General features: G+C 40.0%; 1 protein-coding gene across 1 annotated transcript; it reads left to right on the top strand.

Moving 5' to 3' along the window:
- The first annotated feature begins 446 nt into the window (after window positions 1-446).
- On the top strand, window positions 447-23,145 carry SFXN1 (sideroflexin 1). Its single transcript, XM_056856508.1, has 10 exons — window positions 447-617; window positions 1,925-2,095; window positions 3,143-3,241; window positions 5,936-6,011; window positions 9,904-9,989; window positions 12,484-12,611; window positions 14,094-14,143; window positions 19,684-19,733; window positions 20,333-20,380; window positions 22,867-23,145. Exons 1-10 carry the CDS (start codon window positions 454-456, stop codon window positions 22,961-22,963), a joined length of 969 nt encoding a protein of 322 aa, XP_056712486.1. The 5' UTR covers window positions 447-453; the 3' UTR covers window positions 22,964-23,145.
- The last annotated feature ends 1,173 nt before the right edge of the window (window positions 23,146-24,318 follow it).

The raw sequence follows: 24,318 nt of genomic DNA, 5'->3' as shown, positions 1-24,318 counted from the left end.
CCTGTGATCAATTAAAATTACATCTTCTTAGTGCATATGCAAACTTTTGATAGTTATCAGTTGAGTAATACTTGTTATATGAATGATGCTATTAACCCATAAAAATAACAGTTTATGCTCAGTACATTTCCAATGGACATTTCCTGAATAATGTTCTGTAAATGTTGTGGGATCTGTACATGGATAGCTATTAATGTACATGGGAATTTATTCCTGTGCAATTTTTGCATTGCTGACAGAAGCCCAAAAGAAGGCAGCAGATGCTGAGGCATGAGTGTTCTTTCAGGGCTGCCATCTTGTGAATCTCACAAATTCTCTCCTGCCGAATTTTTAAGAGAATTCAGGAAATTCTGTTCAAGAACCAGAAATGTCAAGGAAATCGGAGATACTCACAACTCTGAAACTGAAATCTACTTCCATGTCTCTATTTTGTATTTAGTATTCTCAGAGAAGATGTCAACAGACTTACCATTAAACATCAATATCAAAGAACCTCGCTGGGTACAAAGCACATTTGTTGGACGAGCCAGCCATTTCTTCACTGTAACTGATCCCAGGAATATTTTGCTATCCAATGAGCAATTAGAAAATGCAAGAAAAATTGTGCATGATTACAGGTATGAATTTGATTTTTTTTCACTTGCCCTATCTCAAGGGTTCAAGGCAGGTAGCAACACTCAAGGCATAGCTTAGTAAAAACCAACAATAAAATTGCCACAGGAGAGATGGTATCCGTGGCTCAGTGGTAGAGCATCTGCTTTGCAGGCAGAAGATCCCAGGTTCAATCCCTGGCATCTCCCACTAAAAAAAAAAAGGATCAGCTGGTAGACCATGTGACAGACTGCCACCCGAGATGCTGGAGAGCCGCTGAGTAGACAATACTGACCTTGATGGGGACGATGGTCTGCTTGAGTATAAGGCAGCTTCATGTGTTCAAAGAAGACGTTTTCTGCTGGGGTTTTAAGGGAAGAGTATTATCCAGGTGGTGGAGCTAGTAAAAATGTTTCCCCATGTTCATAATGTGCAGGCATGTTATAGTGAAAACAGTGCTGTCTGCTGATCTTGGAGGTAAATATGGAGTGAGCAGTGTGTGTGTAATAATACATATAACCAGTAGCATGAATTATTTCCAGGGATTTGCCCCTTCTCAGGGCCTGTCATTCCTACACTTATTTATTTTATTATTTATTTAGACATTTATAGCCACTTTTCTCCCTGAATGGGACCCAACGCAGCTTACATTTATTCGCCCAACTCTGCTATGGAAGGTAGATGTGTGACCTTGGGCCATTCACTTGTGAAAAAGTCCGTGACCCAAGGTCACCCAGCTACCTTCCATAGTAGAGTGGGAATCTGATCCTGGCTCCCAGATCCTAGTCCATCCACTATAGCATGCTGGTTACACACCATACTGTTCCAGTTGTTTAAAGTCAGGTGAAGCAACTCAGGTATCTCTATCCACACTGTTCAGTAATATGTGGAAGGGGTATCAATAAAGTTGCAAGAGCATTATATCCTAGCTCTCTATATCAGCTCTAAAGAGTTATTGGCAGCAAGGAATAAGGAAGGAAGTGTGGAACGGCAGAACATGAATTGTGGGTATGTGGAAAATGAAGGGCCTATTATAGAACCTAGTGTTGCATATTTTCTCCAAATGGTCAAGCAGTCAGGCAGTGGCATGTAGTTGTAAATGCGTTTCTCAAAACACCATGCTCCTAATGGCTATTTATGGGACCGTGATGGTTTGAGAAAGGCATTTACAACTATAGAAATGGCTGCAGAGGTCCTCATGAAATCACTAATTCTGTAGGCTTTCTCCATGGGTATACAATTGTATGGAGAAAAGATGTACAATGTTTATTTGTAAACTATCCCAGTGTCATCGTTTTTATTAATATTTGAATATATTTCTATTTATTCCAAGACAAGGTATTGTGGCCCCTGGACTGACAGAAGATGAATTATGGAGGGCAAAATATATCTATGATTCAGCCTTCCATCCCGATACTGGTGAAAAGATGGTTTTGATTGGCCGAATGTCTGCTCAGGTGCCTATGAACATGACTATCACTGGCTGCATGATGACCTTTTATAGGTAAGCAGTAAAAATGAGCATACAATTATGCTGCAGTCCTAAAAAGTAGTTATGAGCCTCTTGTCCCATTAAAATAAGTGGGAATTAATATTATAAATGGTTTTGACACTGGTCCAAGTAAGCAATATTAATTTGAATGCTTTATATATAAAACAATTAAAATTTAAAATTTGCCTTTCTTTTTTCCCTACATTTTTATAAGCTGTGTTGATTATAAATTTACCATAGACTTTTATGTAATGTGAAATTTTATTCCCTTATAACCATCTCTCAAATAAACCCTACTTTTCCTCATCACCATGAAAAAGTTCAGCCCGGGATTTTTTAATTTTATAGATATGTTATGTGGCATGCTAAAAACAAAGCACTAAATCTCCCTTAGTCTGTCTATCATATCATATATTGTTTTTGAATAGAATCATAAGAATTAGCCCATGAAGGAAGCAAAACCAAAGCAGCCTGATTGTAAACTCAAGTTTTGGTAATCTCAGAGCATCAGTATTTAAATTTTTTGCGTTAAATAAGTCTGTTGAGTAATAATGAGTATATTGGAAAAACCAGTAGAGGAATTCCAGCATTGTAGTATTAGAGATTAATCTAAAATTATGTCCATTCACTATTAAGGCTACAATACTTAAGTCTGTTGAGTAATAGTGAGTATATTGGAAAAACCAGTAGAGGAATTCCAGCATTGTAGTATTAGAGATTAATCTAAAATTATGTCCATTCACTATTAAGGCTACAATACTTTCTCTTTTTACTTGTATTTTCTTGTGCAGGAAAATCATCATTTGTGAATGATGGGATGCCTTATTTGATCATTTTAAATGAGCTTGCTTGACTCTGAAGTACCTACATTTCCGAAAAGAACATTTTCACTAATTATTATGTTATGCTCTGACTGATTATTATATATTTGTCTGCATATGTTCTGTAATACTGAAACCTTCTATCTAGCTGACATAGCATAGAATATTTTTTTCTGATAAAGCTCTGAAATTTCATTGTACAGTGGAAAGAAAATTAACCTAACTTTCTTGTTTTAAGAACTACTCCAGCTGTGGTATTCTGGCAATGGATTAACCAGTCATTCAATGCCATTGTAAACTATACGAATAGGAGTGGAGATGCTCCAATAACTGTCAGGTAAGTAATGAAAGATAGCTCAGACTGAACATTCAAATGTGTCTGCTCAGTTATTTTCTTTAGTTTAGATACAATTAAATAATAGACAGGCAGCTCATTTCTGAGCCTTTCGGCAGCCGGGGACAGTGTAGGCGAGGCACCGCCATGACACCTCCAAAGAGGTTCCCCAGCCGCCAAAAGACTTCAAAAAGCCTTTTAAAATGTTAAAAAGAAAAAATTACGAACAGCAAGGCTGTGCCAGGTTAGCTGTTCCCGGAGGGGGCGTTCCCAGCCTGAAGGGGCTGTGGAAGCTGACCAAAGTCACCTCTGCCCCTGGAAACGCCCCCCCCCCCCCCCGCACATCAGCACTGAATGTCTCTTCCAGGATTTACATCTCGGAGAGACTACACCACCGGGGGAGTAGCCTGCAGCTCTGCAGCACTCAGGCGCTGATGGAGCTGCCCCCACCTCCAGTGTAAGTGCCTCTTATCATGAAATAAGAGGCACTTACGCTGGTGGCGAGGTGATGCCACCTCCTAAGTTGAATCTCCCCCCTACCTCAGGAATGAGCCCATAAGCAGTCGCAAAAATTGTTTACATGTTTTGCAAACAGAATGGCTGTAAATTAAAATACTTTCTAAATATTAGAGTCTCATGGCAACAGTATAGTCTTGATGAGGGGAGGGGCTGTGGCTCAGTGGTAGAGTATCTGCTTAGCATGCAGGAGGTCCCAGGTTCAATCCCCGGCATCTCCAGTTAAGGTCCCCAGGCAAGTAGGTGATCTGAAAGACCTGTGCCTGAGATCCTGGAGAGCTGCTGCCGGTCTGAGTAGACAATACTGATTTTGATGGACCAAGGGTCTGATTCAGTATATCGCAACTTCATGTGTTCATCAAGAACCAGGGTAGTCGATTATGCTGGTGGAGTGACCACTGCCTAACAGAAAGTGCCCAACTGCCCCAGAAAGTGAAGAATGGGATGAGGATGGTAACTGGCTGTGGAATTAGCATCATGATATATATTTTGAGCAGGGGGACTGGGCAGTTGCAGGTTTGAAAGGTACATGCTGAGGATACATGCTGCAGGCAGCATAAGTCCTTGCTTCTCCTGAATAACTTTAAAAAACTATAATAGTGATGGGTTCCAGACTGCCAAATTTGGATTTATATTAAATTTGTAATGTGGTCTTTCATAGAATTGCTTGACGTGACGACGTGTAAGCACAAGGTAAAATGTAATGGGAAATAGAAGATATGCTAATTTAATAACATTAATACTTAGCATGAGTGTGTATGTGTATATATATGTAGCACATTTCAAGTTCTTCAATCACTTCTCAGTAGGACACATGATGTGTGACTGCCAAATTACTTCTATCTGGTACTAAAAGTGCAGGCTAAAATGTTTTTGCATGCTGATAATCGCACTTATTTGAGTAGTTTTAACAACTAATTAGGCCATTAATGAGTTCTAGTTGTCTACTATTGATGGTGGTGAGTGAGAATCAGAGCACTTCAAACTGGCATGCATGATTGATATTTCTAGCCTGGGGTATTTCTGATTAGGTTTACCAAAAGGATTAATAATTTGGTTTCCAGATTACTCAAGAGAGCCAACTACATAGTATAGAGTTCCTGTTTCCCATTATAGTGAACACTCAGCTGTATGAAGAAACCCAACTGTGGGACTATTGGTCTATTTAGTCCGGTATTAGCATCCCAGAAAGCCACTCCACAGGTTTGGAGAACCATCAGGAATATTGTGGAGTGGGAGGTTACAGGGAAGTCCATTTCTATTGGATCGCTCAACCCAATGCCTCTATTGGGTCATCTCAGATGTAACTTTATCAGGATGTGAATGCTATGTCAGTTCTTGAGGCCCTAGTTCAGGGAACTGTAATGCCCCTTTCCCACTCACACAGAGTGCCTACCACCCACCACAACCTCTCTCCAGCAGGTTCTGGGTTACATGTAGTTCATGCCATCACACGTCACTCTTCTAATCTCTTTTTCACACCTCAGATCCTCTCTCACTCACAAAAACATCAGCAGACAGGGTAGCCCAGTCCCCTTTCATAACAGGCCTTCTCTCAAACACTTCACTGAATTATTGGGGTTGGGGGCTCATACACTGTTCTGTTCACATGCTGCCACCATTTATTCATATCCTATAACAGATACAAACTGAGATCTTCACTGGTGTGTACATGTGTTTCTTTCCCTGAGACAGACAGCACATAGGGTTAAACAAACAAGTAAACTTTTATTTATGGTTTGAACATAGCACTGAAGAAAGTAAGGTAGAGGTTATAACATTTCACTTCCATTGAACTTTTGAACTGTTCCCCTATTCAGCATCTTGGATCTTGTGTTACAAATTTACTCTTTTTAGTCAGCTAGCTTTAAGTTGATCTTCACCTCATCTTCTTTTCCCACTCAACTCTCTAGCTGCCAACTTCCAACATTCTGTCAGCTCTCATAGATTGCTCTTAGGAAGAGGAGGAAACTGCTCTGTCCGTCACAGGAACCTAAGACCATAAGCAACATTTTTGACCAGTAGAAGTTCTAGCTTTGTATTCTTGTGAAATTTTGTTGCATAGCAAAAAAAAGAACGCGTTTCAATACTGTGCAGCTTGTGATTATAAAGTGTGAAAATATTTGATATTGAATCTATGTTGCTACTGTGCATATGCAAACACTTTTTTTTTTGTTTTAGCCAGCTGGGAACAGCCTATGTTTCTGCCACTACGGGTGCTGTTGCCACTGCTCTAGGACTTAATGCTCTAACAAAGGTATTTCTGTGCTTTTTCTTTTTTTTTAAAACAGAATTTTTTCCCATAATTTTCTAGCACAGAGACAAATAATTAAAAAAAAAATTCCACAGCAGGGAGTCTTCTGGAACTTTAAATACTAGCACATTTATTTTGACATGAATTTGCAATTTTTTTTTTTTTTTTTTTTTTAGTCTTTAAGGATCCACAAGTCTCTCATTGGCAAACCTAGGTTTTTTTTAAAAAAATGGTAGCGTCTTTGTCATTACATCCCTACTGGGGAAAATCCAGAAGTGTAGGGTGGCTCTAGAAATCCCCAGAAACTGTGATAAAACCATATGGAAAAACCAGTTTTCTATTGATGTAGCAACATTGAGTTAATTGCAACACCCACCCATGTTCCTGCCGCCAATCCTCCTGCCAGGTGCAGCACCGCAATCCTATGGGTATTGGAGATGATATTTAAAAGGGGGAAGCTATGCAACTGGGTATGAGAGGAAATGGGACTCAATTTGAAACTGGGGTGGTGCCATTAAGATAGTGTTTCGCTGTAATAATTGTTTTGCCGATCGCATCCCTGAGTGACAAGGCCTAAAATTCTCTTCTTTGTCCATTAGCTTAAGAGGAGTCTTTGTTCCCAGAACAGAATTTTTGTATATGAAAAATAAAAGTTTGGGGGAAATGTAGTACTATTTCAAAGTAAATAATTATTAATATTTTTATTTGGATATTAATCTGCATGAAATGTACCTAAAGCCTCTTTCATGTGGGCTCTTGTTTGGCTTCTGAACACTAGATTTTTAAAAAAGGTGTCACATACCTTAAGGATAAAATGATGACCTCCTGCAATTAATGAAGTTTTAATCCAGGCTTTCCAAAACTTTGCTCCGTTTTTTGGGGGGGCTATATTTTAGGTGTGTGAAACCTTAAAAAATCAGTTTGCCTTCAGAAGCCAAAATGGATTTAAAGAGCCCATATGAGACCTAAGCTAGATCAAAGTGTCTGCTGGCTCAGTTTCTAAAGTGTAAACAGAACTGGAGAGTTAAAAAATAGTGTTGAACTGGAAATGAAACCAAATTTTAATGCTTTTATTCTTTGATACAACCTGTGTCCATATTATCATAGACAAGCAGGAACCTGCAAGGACTTGTGGGAGGCATCTCATTTCCCCCTCCCCTACTATTTCCTCTTTCTCTTTCCTGCAACCCTCAATAGCCTCTCCCCTTTTCCTGCTTCCTTCTCTCCTTCCCACCCAACATCCAACCTACAGTTATCTGCCCCTGTGGCTTCAGCATTTCCTGCCCCCCAGTATCCTCTACCTAGGAAAACTATGGCCCAGTTGTGTGGTGGTGGTGGCCACTGGGCCAGGCCCATTGCATGGCAGGGAACCCTCAGGGACTTGTGGGAGGGCACTTCACTCTACCCTGTATCCCCCTCCCCACACTATTTCCACTTTCACTCTTCCTGCCAACTCCCATATCCTCTGCTCTCTCCTTCTTTGTGATTCATCAAGCAACCTTTTGTCTGCCTCCCATCTTCAGCTATATTTATTATTTATTTGCTTTACATACTCCATCTTTCGTCACAGTGGGGACCAAAGCATCTTTCATTATTCCCCTCTCCTTTATTCCCCTCTCTGCACAACAACCCTGTGAGATATGTTAGGCTGAAAGTATGTGACTGGTCCAAAAATCACCCAGTGAGCTTCCAAAGCAAAATGGGGATTCAAACCTGGGCCTCCCAGACCCTACTCTGAAGCTCTAACCACTACACCACACTGGCTTTCTTAGGGTGGATACTGATGAACAGTAGCAAACAGCCAGACCTAGCTGAGTTATGCAGGTCAAGTGATATCTAGTCACCCAAAGGTTGCTGCCCAGCCTAGGATTGCCAACCTCAAGGTGGGACCTGGAGCTCTCCCAGAATTACAACTGAACTCCAGATGACAGAGATCTGTCCCCCTGGAAAAAATGGCTGTTTTAGAAATTGAACTATATGACATTATATCCAGCTGACGCATCTCCCCTCCTCAAACTTTGCCCTCCTTAGACTCAACCACAAAATCTCCAGTAATTTCCCAACTTGGAGTCGGCAACCCTAGCCAGGCTTTGTCCCAATTAACCTTCTCTCAAAGGCCAAAGTCGACCTGGAAGAGGCCCTTCCCCCTTCCCCTGCCTTTTACTGACAGAACCGAGCTTGGAATGCTATGGTTGCCTAGCAGCAGCCACTGAGGAAATCCGTTGCTTAAAGCTACAGGTGCTCCTTTTATCATTTTCAAGTTTTGTAAAAAACCCACTGTATTTTTTTTTAAGATTTCACATTTTTCTGCAAACTTGGGGCCCATTTCCAATATGTAGAAATATCTGTCTTGCCCACTCACAACTGTCTTGTCACTGGATTTAAGTATCCAAAGATTTGGCCAACTTCGCTATTAGAATATAAGATGAAGATGAGTCCTGCTTCATGTACACAGATTTTCTAATGTTCATGTGCAGATGCTTCAGAGCAGCTTGGGGTAGAGAACAGTAATGTAAATGCATCCTTTCAAAGATTAAGACAAGCATCTTATTTATGGTATGACAAGGAGAAAGTAAATAAAGAATTTAATTCTCATATTATTAGGAAAAACCTATTACAAATATGGAATAAATATAAAGTAGCCTTTGAAAGTAAAACTCCCGGCTGGATAAATCCTATAGAAGCATTTATGAGAAGAGGCGCACATTTAAATTTGGATTCTAATAATTATAGAGAAATGATAGAATATAGAGATGGGATATGGATATTGAAAACACGAGAAGAACTTCAGATTAAAGATTGGTTTATGTACCATAAATTAAGGGATGTTTTCAATAAGGATAATAGGTTGGGTTTTAATCAAACCAAATCTAAACTGGAGATTATATTAATTAAGGGTAATAAAGGACTGATAGGTAGGATTTATAAAGAACTTATAGAAATGAACTTAGAACAGGAAAGGATTAAACCAGCGATGTTGAAATGGATGAAAGATTTAGGTTATAATATAGATTTGGAGACTTGGGAAAAGTTGTGGAAAAAGGAGTTTAAATTTACCATTTCGAATGAAATAAGAGAAAATTTATATAAAATGTTTTATAGATGGTATATAACCCCAGTATTATTAAGTAAAATGAAAAAAGAAGATAAAGCTTTCTGTTGGAAGTGCAGTACGGATATAGGTACATTTATGCATGCTTGGTGGTTTTGTAAAAAGATTAAGAGATTTTGGCGATTAGTTTTGAATGAAACTAATAATTTGATTAAATCAAAAATTAAGAGAGATCCCGCCTTTTGTTTATTGGGTATTCCAAAAAAAGATTTAGATAAAGGTGACAGAGTCATATGTCAATATAGTTTTGCAGCAGCAAGAATTATAATTGCTAAAAAATGGAAGCAAACGAATAAACCTTCAATTAAAGAGTGGAGAGAAAAATTATGGATGTATATGCGGATGGCCAAAATTACAGTTTCTTTACATGGTAAAGATATGGAAGAATTTAAATCCACATGGTCAAAAGCTGCCGCATATTGGGATAAATGCGTAAAAACGGATTTTAAAAGTATTATTAACGAATTATAGTACAAAGTGATTCTTAACTAATGACATAATAATAGAACTTTTATATATTGCCATAACATTCCTTCGGAAGTCCCTTAGTGAAGAGCACTGTGGTGGGGGATGGGATTTGGATCCAGGGCACTAATAGGGCTTTATAATGAATCAGTGCTCTGTATATGTTTTTTTTTCTTTGTATTTTATGTTTTTTTATGTATCCTTTGTATGTTTTATTATAAAAATGCAATAAAAATTTATAGAAAAAAACAAAGATTTAGACAAGCATCTAGAAACTCCCCAGACTGTGTGTGCTAACTTTCTTTTCCTGTTTCACAGCATGTCTCTCCACTCATAGGACGCTTTGTTCCTTTTGCTGCTGTAGCTGCTGCTAACTGCATTAATATCCCATTAATGAGGCAAAGGTAAGGAACTGCATGTGATCCATTACAGAGCTACTTGGCTGTCGGTAGCACCTGCACTCTTAGCCTTATCTTCTTTGGAAGGCCAGCAGAAGGCCAAAAGTAATATTAATGCTCTAAATATGAGTGATTTGGAAAGTATGGCAGTACTGAAAACGTTCTTTTTCTACCTTGCCACTCATCTAACACCATTTGCCTGTTTTGTAGTTGAGGGCAGGGACCTCCTCATATTCTGTTTTTCCCTATAACTAACAGCAGCTTGGGGAGGGAATTCTGTCTGGAAAACAGCAGAGATAGGGTTACTTACTGACCCAGTACCTCAACCCTTATCCAAATGGGGTCACCCCACAACTACTTCTAAACAAAATGAAAAACATCAGGATGCTCAGTTCTATAAGTATTTGGACGTTGTGTTTCATTCTTCTACACACATTTGCAGCCTGCACAAGATAAGGCTGAACAATCAGCTTGAGCAGTTACTCAGTTTTGTTATGTTAAATATCATGTGTATAGGGCCAAAGTGGTGTCTCAGCAACTTTATGGGATACCTATTTGGCTTGATAGATGTAATCCAGACATAGAGAGGATACAGACTCATTTCCTCAGAGATGTTCTGCAGCTCCCTAAATGGGTAACAGTGGCAATTATGAGTGAGATGAAATTATGTTAATTAGCAGCTATTATAAGTCATAAACATTGAGCTGCCTATTTGCCATAGAGATCCATCTTCTAGCTGTGCCCATTTAGTACTGGAAGATACATATATGAGTAAATGAAAGAAAGTTATAATCCAAGAAATCACCATTGTTGGATTTTTACCCCATTTTTTAAATGTCTTCCAAAGTAAAGAAGGCCCAGGCATTAGTCAAACAAAGGATCTATGATAGAGTTTGCCAGGATATGTATGCTGTGACCTTGTTCACATTTAACTTTAGAGCTAAACTTTCCAGTACTTGAGTATCTTAAATCTACCAAAATATAGGAGAGCCTTTACATTAACATGTTGTAATATCTTGCCATCAGCAATCTTTGAGGGTAGTTACAAGGAAATCCCTTCAAATGATTGATTGGCCACCAATTTGGAAGGCTTTAAAAAAGGGGAATGGACAAACTCATGGCGGATGGAGTTATCAGTGGCTACTAGTCACAATGGCTACTAGCCATGATGGCTATCTACTCCCTCCAGTACCAGAGGCAGTATGCTTTATGTCAGTTGCTGGGGAGCATGGGTGGGAGGATGCTGTTTCAGTAATCCTGTACATAGGCTTCTTAAAGGCAACTAGTCAGCCACTGTGTGAACAGGATGCTAGACCTAGTGGGCCTTTGGTCTGATCCAGTATGGCTCTTCTTATGTTCTTATTATTATATCATTGTGGTACAGAGGTGAGAGGCTGCAGTCCATGCATTATTTTTTGCAAAGGAGTTAGAGATGAAGCAAGTGCCCTACTCTTGGCTGTGGTAACAGGCCAAGAGTCAGAATACGAACCTAGCTGGAGACGATGTACGTATTAATGAAAGAGTGGCTGTCTTGTTAATGTGGCTGTTGGGATTTGACCTTGGATGATGAAAGAAATCTGTTAACTAAACAAGTATAAACACTGTAATTTATATTACTAACAAAGGACTGTTGACTGGATCATAAAGTTGAGAGGCGGAGAATAAATTTAAAATTACCAAGCTACTGCATTTCATCATGTTGTACCTTTAGTTCCAGCTAGAATATCCAGCCAAAGTTCTGAAAGTTCAGTGGACATCAACTATAAAGTCAATGTGAAAGTTTTTGCAAGATCCAAAATAAATGTACATATTTGGATCTCGCAAGATCCAAAACAAAATGTACATATTTGCCATTTTCCAGAGTGCAATTGCAGAACAATGGAGGGAAATACGGGTTGCAGCCGCTTGTCAGAGTAAATTCCTTTCCTTCCAATAAGTCTCATGCACTGGTGTTTTCAAAAAATATGGAAAGGGTGTTAAGATTCTTCTCCCAGTTCCTTGTCCAAAAATTAATCCTGCATTATCCCTTCTCAAAGAATTTGATTATGAATTTAGTAAAGAGAGTAAAAAGGTACAGGTAGATTTCCCCTGTGCAACACTGAGTCATTCCTGACCCCTGGGGTGATATCACATCCCAACATTTACTAGGCAGACTTTGTTTACGAGGTGGTTTGCCAGTGCCTTCCCCAGTCATCTTCCCTTTACCCTCAGCGAGGTGGGTACTCATTTTACCAACCTCAGAAAGATGGAAGGCTGAGTCAACCTTGAGCCAGCTACCTGAAACCAACTTCCATTGGGATCGAACTCAGGTCATGAGCAGAGCTTGGACTGCAGTACTGCAGCTTACCACTCTGCGCCACGGGGCTCCTAGTAAAGAGAGTAGGGGCTAAAATTAAAACTGTCAAGATAATAACAGGTTTGCACCTAAGGAATTCTAAGAATAAAAATAAGTGAAAAGGTTATTCAGCTGGTATCCTCTCTCTTTTTAAAATTCTGACAGGGAATTAAAGCATGGTATTCCCATTACAGATGAAAATGGAAATCGGTTGGGTGAATCAACCAAAGCTGCTAAACAAGCCATTGTGCAAGTGGTTGTCTCCAGGATTCTTATGGCTGCTCCAGGAATGGGTTAGTTCTGCTTCCAATAGGCATAATGCTTGTATTGGTCATGATACAATCTTTTATTCTGCTCATACAGACTGCAGAGCAGCTCTCGTCATCCTTTTGTGCCTATTAGGCTGCCACTGTGCCAGGTATGCAAATGGATGCCCACATCTCTAAAGAGTAGTACTGTAGACATGGAAAAGAATGAGATGCCACAGGGTGCTAGGTGAGAGTGCAGTTTGGCCTCTGTGTGCCTTGGATTGCCTGACCACGTCAGCCTAGCTGTTTTGTTCAAAATGTCTTCTTTTTTTTAAACGGCTTTAATTGCTTAATCATACTGCAAGATTATCAGCCAAGGCTCCCAATTAAGAGAGCCCTCCCTTAGCTATTGTTTGTGCTAACTACAGAATAACTTTCTGACAATTATAGATCTAGAGTAATTTGTTCCTCTTCCACCAATATAGATTCATTTGCTGGAGTTGCCTGTCATTTGAGATTTCATTCATGCATACAAAACCTGAAGTGCTTTATAATAATGAAAGACATTTTGCTAAGGAACTGCGTATTCAAGATAAATACAGATCAGAAGCTGTGATAGTCTAGTTTAGTAATACCTTAAGACTAACACATTTACTATCGCATAAACTTCCATGAGTTTTCAATGGGTTTTTGGTGTTCGAACTTTAGGTAAAAATCTTTTTTCCAACTGAACGTAGCACTTCATTTATCTGATGAAGCAGACAATGGCTGACAAAAGCTGCTGCTGGTCTTCATATCAGAGATACTGTTTCTTTTGTTGAGTGTACTAAATATGCTGCACAAGAGATGGAATGTTGAAAGCGGCTGAATGGCAACTAAAGGGGGAAAGTATGTGTTGTCAGGGGGGGTCAGTGTTCCTGGAGAAGAAGATTTTGGGGAATAAGGTTCCCCACGGTCTCCCATCTTGTTCTAATGGTACCAGTAAGGACCATTAGAACAAGGTACCAGTAAGCCTATCAAGGAATAATGTTGTTAGCTAAGTTTATAAACCGCTAGATCAGGGGTATCAAACTCAATTGTTACAAGAGCTGGCTATGACATAAATTTCACTTGGCTGGGCCAGGTCATGCCTCGCCAGCCCAGATTTAGTGGGAGGGGATTGAGTTGGGGGCCGGATAAGAGCTCTCAGGGGGCCGGATCCAGGCCGTGGGCCTTATGTTTGACACCCCTGGGTGTGTGTGTGTGTAAAGTGCCGTCAAGTCTCAGCCGACTTATGGCGACCCCTTTTTGGGGTTTTCATGGCAAGAGACTAACAGAGGTGGTTTGCCAGTGCCTTCCTCTGCACAGCAACCCTGGTCTTCCTTGGTGGTCTCCCATCCAAATACTAACCAGGGCTGACCCTGCTTAGCTTCTGAGATCTGACGAGATCAGGCTTGCCTGGGCCATCCAGGTCAGGGCTGACACCCCTGTGCTGGATATTATTTGCTAAGTTTTAACCATGTGACTTTTTATTTTCTTACCTTGTAGCCATTCCCCCCTTCCTAATGAATACTTTGGAAAAGAAGGCATTTTTAAAGGTAAGCCTCAGTTGCTAAATATCTACTACATTTCCTCATAAAAGACGGTTAATGGAATGCTGTTTTAGTAAACTGACCTCAAATGTGCAGAGATTAAATTAAAGGAGATTAAATTTCCAATTTGTGAGAACAATGAGAAAACATGTGAAATGTTTAATGATTTCTGCTGTGTAAAATAGATCTACATGTCCAATAATAAGGGGTTGCCTTCTGATTGAAGCATGTGTGCTAGAAGTCAAGGTATTTGCAAATACAAACCTTGTCCTTCAAAGCTGTCTTGTGAGTTCAAGGACTTGAGCTAGGTACACATAAAGGAACTGCCATGTCAATGCTGCTTCAGCTGGCTCCCTACTGCAAGCTGCTTTATGCAGAAAGGTATTTGTGGATGATGTGGGTGACGGCAAACGTTTTGTTTTGTTTGGGGAGAGGTTTGTAGTAGCGTCAAGAAAAATGGCTTGTTATGCAGTCTGCTTACAAGAGCTTTGTAGCACCCATTTCTTATGCACAAGCTCATGTTTTATGCTTGTAGTGGTAGTGGACAAAATAGCAGCAGTTAGTTCCACCAAAATCACATGGGAATTTCCCAGCATCACTGGGAATTTGAGGACTATGGAAACAAATGCTCCCCATCTGGAAAATCTCAGTCCCAAGATGAGCAAAGCCCCAAACCCCTCCAAAGATTGGACCTTGCCCATATTGAATTTACTGCTGGCCAGCCCTACATGCCTTTTCCAAGCAAACGTACCCACATGAAAGGATCAATCAGCATCAGGGAAGGCTTGCTGGAGACAGAAGAAACCTCACTTGTCTCATCCTTTAAGCTTGTACACTCGTGTCACTTTCTGCTGGAGCTCATGGAGATTGTAATTTTCCATGCCTTCCATCTCAATTAATTGAGTTGGAAGGCATACAAAATAAAAATTTCCAAGCACCATGGCTTCTGCACCTGCTGAGAAGCATCCAGGCCTTGGGCATGAGATCTCCTATATCTAGCAAGCCCTCTTACTTGCCAGTTCCATCCTCTCACAGAGATAAGAATGGGCAGAATGCCAAGGGGGGGAGAGAGAGAGGTAATTATATATACAACCATGTATAAGTATTATATGAAAATACGAAGCTTTGGTATGACTAACCTTATTCTAGTCTAGAGTATGAGAGAGCTTCCATAACTAAGCTGAGGTTTCATGCTTCGGTGATCCCCTATCCTGAGCAGGACAAACATTTTTTGAATGATAAATAAATAAAGGTTACAGTGTGTTATAAAACCAACCATTTTCAACTTAGCTTTCAGCTAAATGACCAATGCAGAGGGTGTAGTGAAGGCAACATCTTACATTTTATCTACATAACCTTTAATACTTCAGAATAGTTATGTTTGCACATAGGATAAGAATTTGGCCTACCAATTTAAGACTTCTGGTTAATGTGAAACTGACAATCATATAACTTTTAAAATCAGATTCACCCAAAACTTAAGATAGACTTTATGTTTCAAGCAAGAGTTGTGTATTGCAAATATAATTAGGTGCATAGAAATTTCTACTGAACTGGTACACAAGGGGTGATCTAGCTGTAATCTGATTGTGACAAAATAGTAAACAAGCATAGTTAATTTTACACTGGAACAGCTACTTGCCCTTTACAATTTGCAGTGTGTAAATAAAGACTTTTAAGATTTTAGAACATATTTTTTTCTGTAACATCAGGTTTAGAAATGTTTTGTCCACATGCAAGATAATAATATGGAACTATAGACACATGAAGGTGCCTTATACCAAGTCAACCTGCTGATCTCACAAGGTCAGTAACGTCTACTCTTACCGGCAGCAGGTCTCCAGGGTCTCATGCAGAAGTCTTTCATATCACCTACTACTTTAACTTTTAAAGTTGATCGTCAGGTATTGAACCTGGGACTTTCTGCATGAAGAGTAGGTACTCTATTCCATCAGTGTAACTGTAACCTTTGAAGCCATCCCAATGAGACTATTCGTTAGTTTTGGGAGTGCACTGCAAGAGATTTTGTGTCCTCTATGTTACAAAAGTATATTAAATACTTCAGTGCTTAAGCCTTTTCAGTTGTAATCGTTATTTTGGTCAAAGCATTCTATTCTTAAATTTCCCCAAGTATAGGCTTACTGTTCCATAGTTCACTGCTCCTGGCTGGTTCATAAACTACTATGCTAATCTCTCAGTCAGGTTCTTCAAGCATATTCTTGGTTTCTCTTGATTAAAAACAAGGGATCCCTTTCTTTTCCTTCTGTATAAATCAATCACCTATTTTTGCTGTTAATTTTTCTTTTTCATTGCCTCTTATTGTTGACTTAGATAAGCAAGGTTTTTCTAATGAAGTAACTTTATAGAACATTCTAGAACAATCAGGGAAACTATCTGCTGTTCAGAAATTTCAGGAAAATTAATTCACACTTTTTCTGACACCTTGTCTCGTCTCTCATCTTACAGCACAAAAGCTATAGTTCAGCACTCATTGCTTATTTTCATTTTCCCATTAACGGTGCAGTCCTGAAGTAGGGGGAAGCCGCTTAGGAGCACGGCGTGACCCCACTGCTGGCATCCATGCCACTTGCGCCGTGCAAAGTGGTACGGATGCCAGCACAGGGCGATTTACCCTGGCCCCAGGGAGTGACGCAACAGCACAAGCCTCATGCACCGGTGGTGTTTTTCTGGCGCAAATACTCACGCCAGCATCCAGGGGGGACATTCCCAGTGGGGGAACTTCCAAAGCCCTTTCACCCCAGGCAGCTTTCAAAGCCCTTTCACCCCAGGAATGCTCCATTTTGCAGGCGTAGTGTTATGCTGGCATAGCTGGCATAGCCCCGTGAAACACAGTGGAGGAGTTTCACGGGGCTTTTTTAGAAATTCATTTTTAATTTTTGCAGCTGGGGAGCCTCTTAGAAGGCTGTCGACTACCCCCACTTTCAAGAATGGGCTGCCTGTGTTTAACTATTTTGCTCCCAATTTCAAACAGCAGTTTAGGGAGATGGTTTTTACTGAAAAACCATAATTGTACATATTGACTGCAGTGTGTAATTCCATTATTTCATTAAATGACATGTAAATGCTATATAAGTCATTTGGAACAAATGCTTGGTTTTAGTAAGAACAAAATCCAATATACAGAACTCAAATAGTTCTGTTTCATTAACATTCAGTTCCAACTAGAAATCTTACTCATTTTTAGAAGATTAGTTTCTGCAAGCTTGTTTGATAATGTAACAGTAAACAGCACTTAAATCACGTGAAACAATTCATATTTTTTAAATTCTATTTTTTTTTTTTTTTAGATAGCTGTTCTTAATGGAGAACAAGAATAAGAGAGCGGAAATAAGTTGGAGGCATTTGTAGTATCAGGATTTTTCTGAATGTATAAAAACGAATAGGCAGCAGATGGCGCTGCAGACCAGCTATACCCAACTGCATTCTGGTGCAGGCATACTATTTTTCCTCAAATTTTCTTCTTTATACAGTTCTTGTACCAAATACCCAAATGTCTTTTGTGAGTTTAAAATGTAATTTGCAACACAGCCTTTTACATTGTTTATTTTGGTTCAATAATATCATGAAGCTGTCTTGTTTTGTTCCATTTCTACCATAGATGTCTAAATTCTCTTTCACTTGTTCCAAATCCCAATACGTATTATCTGAGGTGCCATGAATTTCAGGCAAGAGTAAATGATCTAAAGCAAATGATCCCATAGAGTAAGGCATACTGAAAACTGTGACTTCTTTCAGACCAGTGTGTCTTCTAATGCTTTATAAATTCTTTTGCAACTTACTTATGGAAGTCTGAACTTCCTTACAGCCATGCAGCTAGTGCATGAAACGTTACTGAAAAGATTCCTTTTTTTTTTTACAGTATCAATGCTTCAAATTAGTACAGTCTTTTTTCTGAAAATATTTGATCTTCTAGCTTGTGCCATCAGAAAGCTTCCTTACAAGTTATAATAGAACACAATCAGTGGGTTACCAATTTTTGCTTTGATTTGCATGAAATATCTTAACTATTACATTGCTATTAAGATCTATAGCACAAACATTGTACAGTGTTTTCATCTTGGAAACTCATGCAGCTACTTATACAACTTAAAAATACCATCAGTACGGGAGATACTCCTGCTAACTTTTCAGTGTATTTGACTTTAATAATATATAGTTGTGAATCTGGGCATTATATGTCACTCTCGTGGTAAATGGATTACTCATCTGTATTATGAACAAGCAAAATATGGACAAGCTGCTTGAGCAATTACTCGGGTCTTTTATATCAACGTTAAATGATATGTTCCTGCCACAAATCATATTTACAGGGCCAAAGTGGTGCCTCGGTTATTTCATGGGATACTTATCTGGCTAGATGTTTGTAATCGAAACACAGAGCTGGATTAAACAAGCTCTTCTATTGGTGATGAAGAAGGGATTCTCTTTGACCATGGTACTTCCACGTACAAGCACCATGTGGGCTTAGGGGTAAATTAAGGAAAGGGAATTGATTGAGACTGGGTGAAAAAAAAGCTGGCTGGATCAAACCCATCGAGACTTACAGCGCATTCCAGAGCTTTAAGGGCAAAAGCCCTTAGGAGGCCAGGAAGGCGCTGCCCTGGCTGGTGCTGCCCTGCCCATGCCGGCGGGGAAGCCTGGACGCCGGTCTCTGGGCGCCACCCTGGGCTGCCGACAGGGCCTTCTACTGGCATCCCACCAGCATAAAGGCCCACGCTGGCATTCTGGGGGGGAGGGTGTTCTGGGATCCCAGGAGGCGTTCCTGGGGTGGGCTGGGGGAAGGAGCTGCCGTTAGGCAGCCTCCTGTCCCCTCTTGCCCCGGGTATGCTGGTGTCGAGAAGAGCAAGGCTGCGCCTGATTTTGAGCAAGCGCAGCCTCGCTTTTCTCTATGGGGCAAAAAAAACCATTTAAAATGTTAGAAGCCTTTTAAAGGCCTTTTTTTTTCTTTTTTGGTGCCAGCGAAACGGGTTAGGAGGTGCCACAGCGGTGCCTCCTCCCCGCTGTTCTGCCACGCTGAAAGCTCAGGAATGCACTGTTAGTTGCTCACACTACAAATACTGTAAATTACTTGTTTTAATGACTGTGTTGCATTTTGAAAGTGCTCAGTTGACTGTTTTAATAAAGAGAATGGAATAGTAAAGAATTCCTCTCTTGTATCCGTCTTACAGAAATATTGCTGTAATGACCCGAAAGAGTTACTTTCATCTTTAACTGCCTTATATGAGCCATGCAATCTTACTTATGATTGTCTGCATTGTCAAGTTACCTCCCACTACTGAGAACAGATAGACAAAATAAGCACTGCAGACTTTTTATTAACAGAAGTTCATTACACCAGGCCCTAAGAGTTAGGAGTGTTGACAGTTGCCCAGTGGTAAACCATATATTTAACTTTGCCTGCACTCCGCATACATTTTTAGTGTTACTATGCCTTTTAAAAGTGTTCTATCCAAAATCTCCAGTGGTGTATATGCAGTGAAGCAGAAACATGTTTATCATGTATCATAATTTTGTTTTTGACACAGCGGTTCCCGTGGATGAGTGCCCCCATTCAAGTGGGATTAGTTGGATTTTGGTGAGTAAAAAAATTCAAAAATTGTTTGAGTATTTCCCCCCCCCCCAAAAAAATGTTCATTTTCAACACGACATAAAAGACTCTAAAACTTTGACCTAGTGACACTGTCCAAGTCTTATTAAGTGTAGTGCAAATAACACAGATCAAGTGAAGTAATAACTTTTTCTGAACCAGCTACAGGGAGAAAGGCAAAAAAAAAAAAAAAAAAAAAATTCCAGGCCTCAGATAAAGGCAGGATATAAGTTCAAATATCCAGTTGATCTCATCTGGGTTTGGGATCAAACAAAGCAAACAAAAATGCAAGGAGGAAAGCCATCTGGGGCCACAGCATGCTTAGCTGAAATGGCCATGTTAGGAGAGAGAGACTGAAGAGAATAAAAAGCCTTGAGAAAAACAGAGGCATCCCTCCCTAACCTCCACCCTCCCAACACTGGTAATTAGCGAAAGGGTTATGATGTTGCACTTCTTGGCTGGTACAGGGATATATGGTTGCTTCCTACAAAGCTCAGATGACCCTATTGACTCACCCCAAGGAGACCTTCCTAATACTTCAAGAACAATTACTGCAAGTAACTTAAGTTATTGTTTGTCTTTTCCAGTTTGGTGTTTGCCACACCTTTATGCTGTGCGTTATTTCCTCAAAAAAGGTACTGCATGCTTTTCGTATTATTTTTTCTATGATGAGAGTTACAATTGTGCCAGATAATCCACCAATATAGATGAAAACATGTGCCATACTTTTAAAATCTTCTCTGTTCAGTTAGACATCACCTATCTACACCTAAAAAAAAAAAAAGATATATCATAAGGAAGTAGTTGACAATTAGCAAATTCTTAGTTCAGTTTGCACTGGGCACCTGGAGGACCTGGTAACAGGCTTCCTCAAGCACCCACAGTGTTTCTCTCTTCCACTACTACTGCAACTCCTCTGTAACTTTACTGGAAGGGTGAGACCAATAATGTATTTCTTCTTACTCCACTAACAATTCACTCTCTTTGTCTGGCTTCCTTTTTAAGTCACTCAGATTGTGCCTGTGACATTTTACCTCCCTCCCCATTTTGTTCTCCTTCCGCCTTTACTTTGAAGTTCATTCTTTTTTTTTCTGGATATGAGCAGAGGGACATCCCACAATTTAGAAGTCCCCCTCCCTTGGAACACTAGAAGCAAAAAGTTGGGAAATGACTTTGTGAAGGTGGAAATTCTATGTTCCCAGTCTATCATTGCCTGTCATAGGCTAGGAAGCAGGTTAGCTTTTCTCTTAGCCCTGTTTAGTGTTGGCCTTGACTGCTTTTTGCCCCATGGTACATTTTTTTCCTCCTTTCCTTCTAGTTATGAGTGTAGGGGGGTGCGTTTTTGTTCCAGGAAGTTTTCCGACCACTTGAGACTACAGCATCTTTTAATAGAAGAGGTTCCTTTGCTAAAGAGATGATCAGGGTGATCTACTGATGGTCTACGTGGTCTTCAGGGATATCCTCCTGCTGATATCCCTCAAAAAAGAAGATCTGCAATGCAGTCCTAAGGAACATTACACCCTTGTAAGCCCCTTGAGTTCAATGGACTAGGAAATGTGTGACTCTGGTTAGGAATACACCATGCTTCCTGCCTAATTAATTTCTTTTCTAAGTATGAGCAGAGGGAATTCCATCACATCCTTTTCAACTGCATCGCTCACTCTTCTGTCTATACTGTTTCAAAGTTTTCTGTGTTCTAGTCAAAGTTTTCTTGGTTTTATGCCTTTGCTCTTCCAGACTAAATAGAAAGCCCCTTCCCACAAGTTAGTTTATTCTTCATTTTCCTACCCCGCCCCCAGGAAAGGGACTTTCTGCTTCCATACCCAAAGCACAGAGATTAATCAGGTAAGTAAGGTTAACATCCCTCTCTTTGTCCCTTTTTCCCTGGCTGGCCACCAAAACTGAAGCCTACTGGGTGTTTTCAAATGCTGAGAATCCCTTATCTGTTGAAGACCAGCCTTGTTCAGTTGATGCTCATGATCACGTACACAGAGTACATGCATGTCAACTTGTACACACTTATGGCTTGCTGCAGATACTCATGAGGATGAGGCCAGTGGGCACAATCCCACTCCATTTTGTATACTTAGAGTGCATGTACTTTGAACAACTGAGCTGGGCTGCAGCCTGCTGAAATAGATAAGACTATGGGAAATAAGGCCTGACCTGGATAGCCCAATCTCGTCAGATCTTGGCTATTAAGCAGGGTTGGTCCTGGTTAGTATTTGGATGGGAGACCACTAAGGAATGTCATGGTCGCTACGCAGAGGCAGACAATGCCAAACCACCTCTGAATGTCACTTGCCTTGAAAACCCTACAGGGTCACCATTAGTCAGCTGTGACTTGATGGCAAAAGTAACAGAGATGTTTCAAACCGAATGTGAGTCCTGTCTGTTGGCAAGAATAGACATTTCATTTTGTGGAACGATCAGTGTTAATGGAAGCAGAATTCCCCTGCTTCTTTTGTGATAGCACTTTGACTTGTATTGAACTCAAAACAATGTAACTCAACATTTGCCCTCTTGGCTTAGAAAACACTTAGAAAAGCTGTAATAGCAAAAAGCCCGTTCCACGCTATGCTGAGATGGATCAGCATTCATCACACCTAGGTGGGTATTCTGTAGTGCTGATATATTAACCGTCCTAAATGTGACACATGCTGGTTTTAACTGCATGTCTCCATGCATACTAAATTCATGTTATTCATTCTTAATAGTAAAACTTAAAATGTTAACAATCAGATTAAAGGTCTTCCAATCATTCATGACTTGCTATTTCAGTTTCAGTTTACAAGTGAAAGCTTAACAATTCACATAAAGTTCATTTTCCTGGCTGACATATTAACATGCTATACCAGTTATCCTTAGCCAACCAAAACAGCACTTGAAAAATATGGCTCGTTGTGTGGTTTATAATGTTACACAGAAGCTAACTATTTGGACTAACTAAAACTCTTGCAAAGGATTTTAGAGTTGATAAAATACCTTTCATACTAATCATGCTTATTAGTTAATAGACTGAACTCTTTAAAAAGTAATAATATAGTTTTACCACTAATTAGACTGCATAATAATAACAATAATTAATTAATATATAATGTCTTTATTTTCTTCTGCTCAGTTCCATGTCTGTAACGCGTCTGGAGTCAGAATTACAAGCCAAGATCCAAGACCTCAGCCCTGAATTGGACCGTGTGTATTTTAACAAAGGATTATAATTTGTAGCAAACAATCCCTCAGCAACAATTAGGTGAACTTATTTTTGAATTGTGTGACAACTTTGAAGACAGTCCTGATGTTTCCTTTCAGTTTTACCCAGTTTTCAACACTGAGGTTCTTTGATTACCGCTAGAGGATTTTCATAATGATGATTTCAAATCATAGTTGTTGTCTTTACCACTTTGTCTGCTGCATAAACTTCAATTCTTTTTTAGCTGCAAATATTCTGAAAAAAATGTGCATCATTTCTAAAGGAGCTAAAGATTAAATACCTTCAGAAAATGTCCCAGGCAGAGAAAATCACATTCTTCTATTTTAGACTATCTTCCTATTTAATTTTCCCTTATAAGAGAGTAACTGAGAAGTTAATTTTTGTTACTGTTTTGCATCCACAGTTCAGATTGTGATTTCTCATCTCATGACTTTCTCAGAGGTCCAGATAGGGTTGCCAGGTCCAGTGGCGGACTGGGTCTGAAAATATTGGTTGCCAGGAGACAAAGGGGGCGCACCCACAACTGTAAGGCTATCATTTAATTTTTATTAATTTTTATTTTTAACATATTGTCTAATGTTTAAGGGGGGCCACTTCATCAGGAGCCCACAGGGCCCACTTGCCATTGGGCAAGCTGACACAATGGCCAGGCCACCACTGACCAGGTCCCTCTTCGCAACTGGCAGGAGGTTTTTGGGACGGAGCTTGAGGAGGGCGGGGTTTGGGGAGGGGAGGGACTTCAATGCCATAGAGTCCAATTGCCATTTTCTCCAGGTGAAGTGATCTCTATTGGCTGGAGTTCAGTTGTAATAGCAGGAGATCACCAGCTACTACATGGAGGCTGGCAACCCCAGGTCCAGAGTATGATTTCTGCAGCGTGCCCGCTCAATTCTTCATAAACTGCTTTCTCACGCTTCTGATTTAAGTGCAACATTGGTAGGATAGGATAGAAGGGCTTACTCGTGCAACATGGCACACATTCTGGTATATCATTTAAACTGGCTCCTTGGCCACTATACATGCAGTGTTAGCATACCGGAGATTCATCAGTGTCACGTTGAAATTGGAATTGGATTAAATCCTTCAGGGGCGATGCAAGGATTAAGAGTGATAGGTGGCCGGGGTGTGAACTGGTAATATCGAGTAAGGGAAAGAGATCTTACCAACAACTCCGAGGCCAATTCCCACAGCTTTATTTGTTGTTATTACATGAAAGCTGTTTGTGTTTTTTAAAAAGATTGTAATAATTGGTCAGCTCTCCTAGATCATACAAAAGTATCTAAAAATTGAACAAGGGAGTAGTATGGGGTGAATCTAAAGGTTCCCTTCCACTGATCGAAGAAACCTTCGAAGAAGGAGTCC

The sequence above is a fragment of the Euleptes europaea genome, chromosome 1 (assembly GCF_029931775.1).
Source record: "Euleptes europaea isolate rEulEur1 chromosome 1, rEulEur1.hap1, whole genome shotgun sequence".
Classification (NCBI taxonomy): domain Eukaryota; kingdom Metazoa; phylum Chordata; class Lepidosauria; order Squamata; family Sphaerodactylidae; genus Euleptes; species Euleptes europaea.
This window is presented reverse-complemented; position numbering and strand designations above follow the sequence as displayed.

Bases quoted from the DNA above. Each gene is read 5' to 3' on its own strand.
- SFXN1 (XM_056856508.1), top strand. From the start codon at position 454: ATGTCAACAGACTTACCATTAAACATCAATATCAAAGAACCTCGCTGG. The intron at 2,096-3,142 runs GTAAGCAGTAAA...TCTTGTTTTAAG, and splicing joins TGCATGATGACCTTTTATAG to AACTACTCCAGCTGTGGTAT. The intron at 14,144-19,683 runs GTAAGCCTCAGT...TTTTTGACACAG, and splicing joins AAAAGAAGGCATTTTTAAAG to CGGTTCCCGTGGATGAGTGC.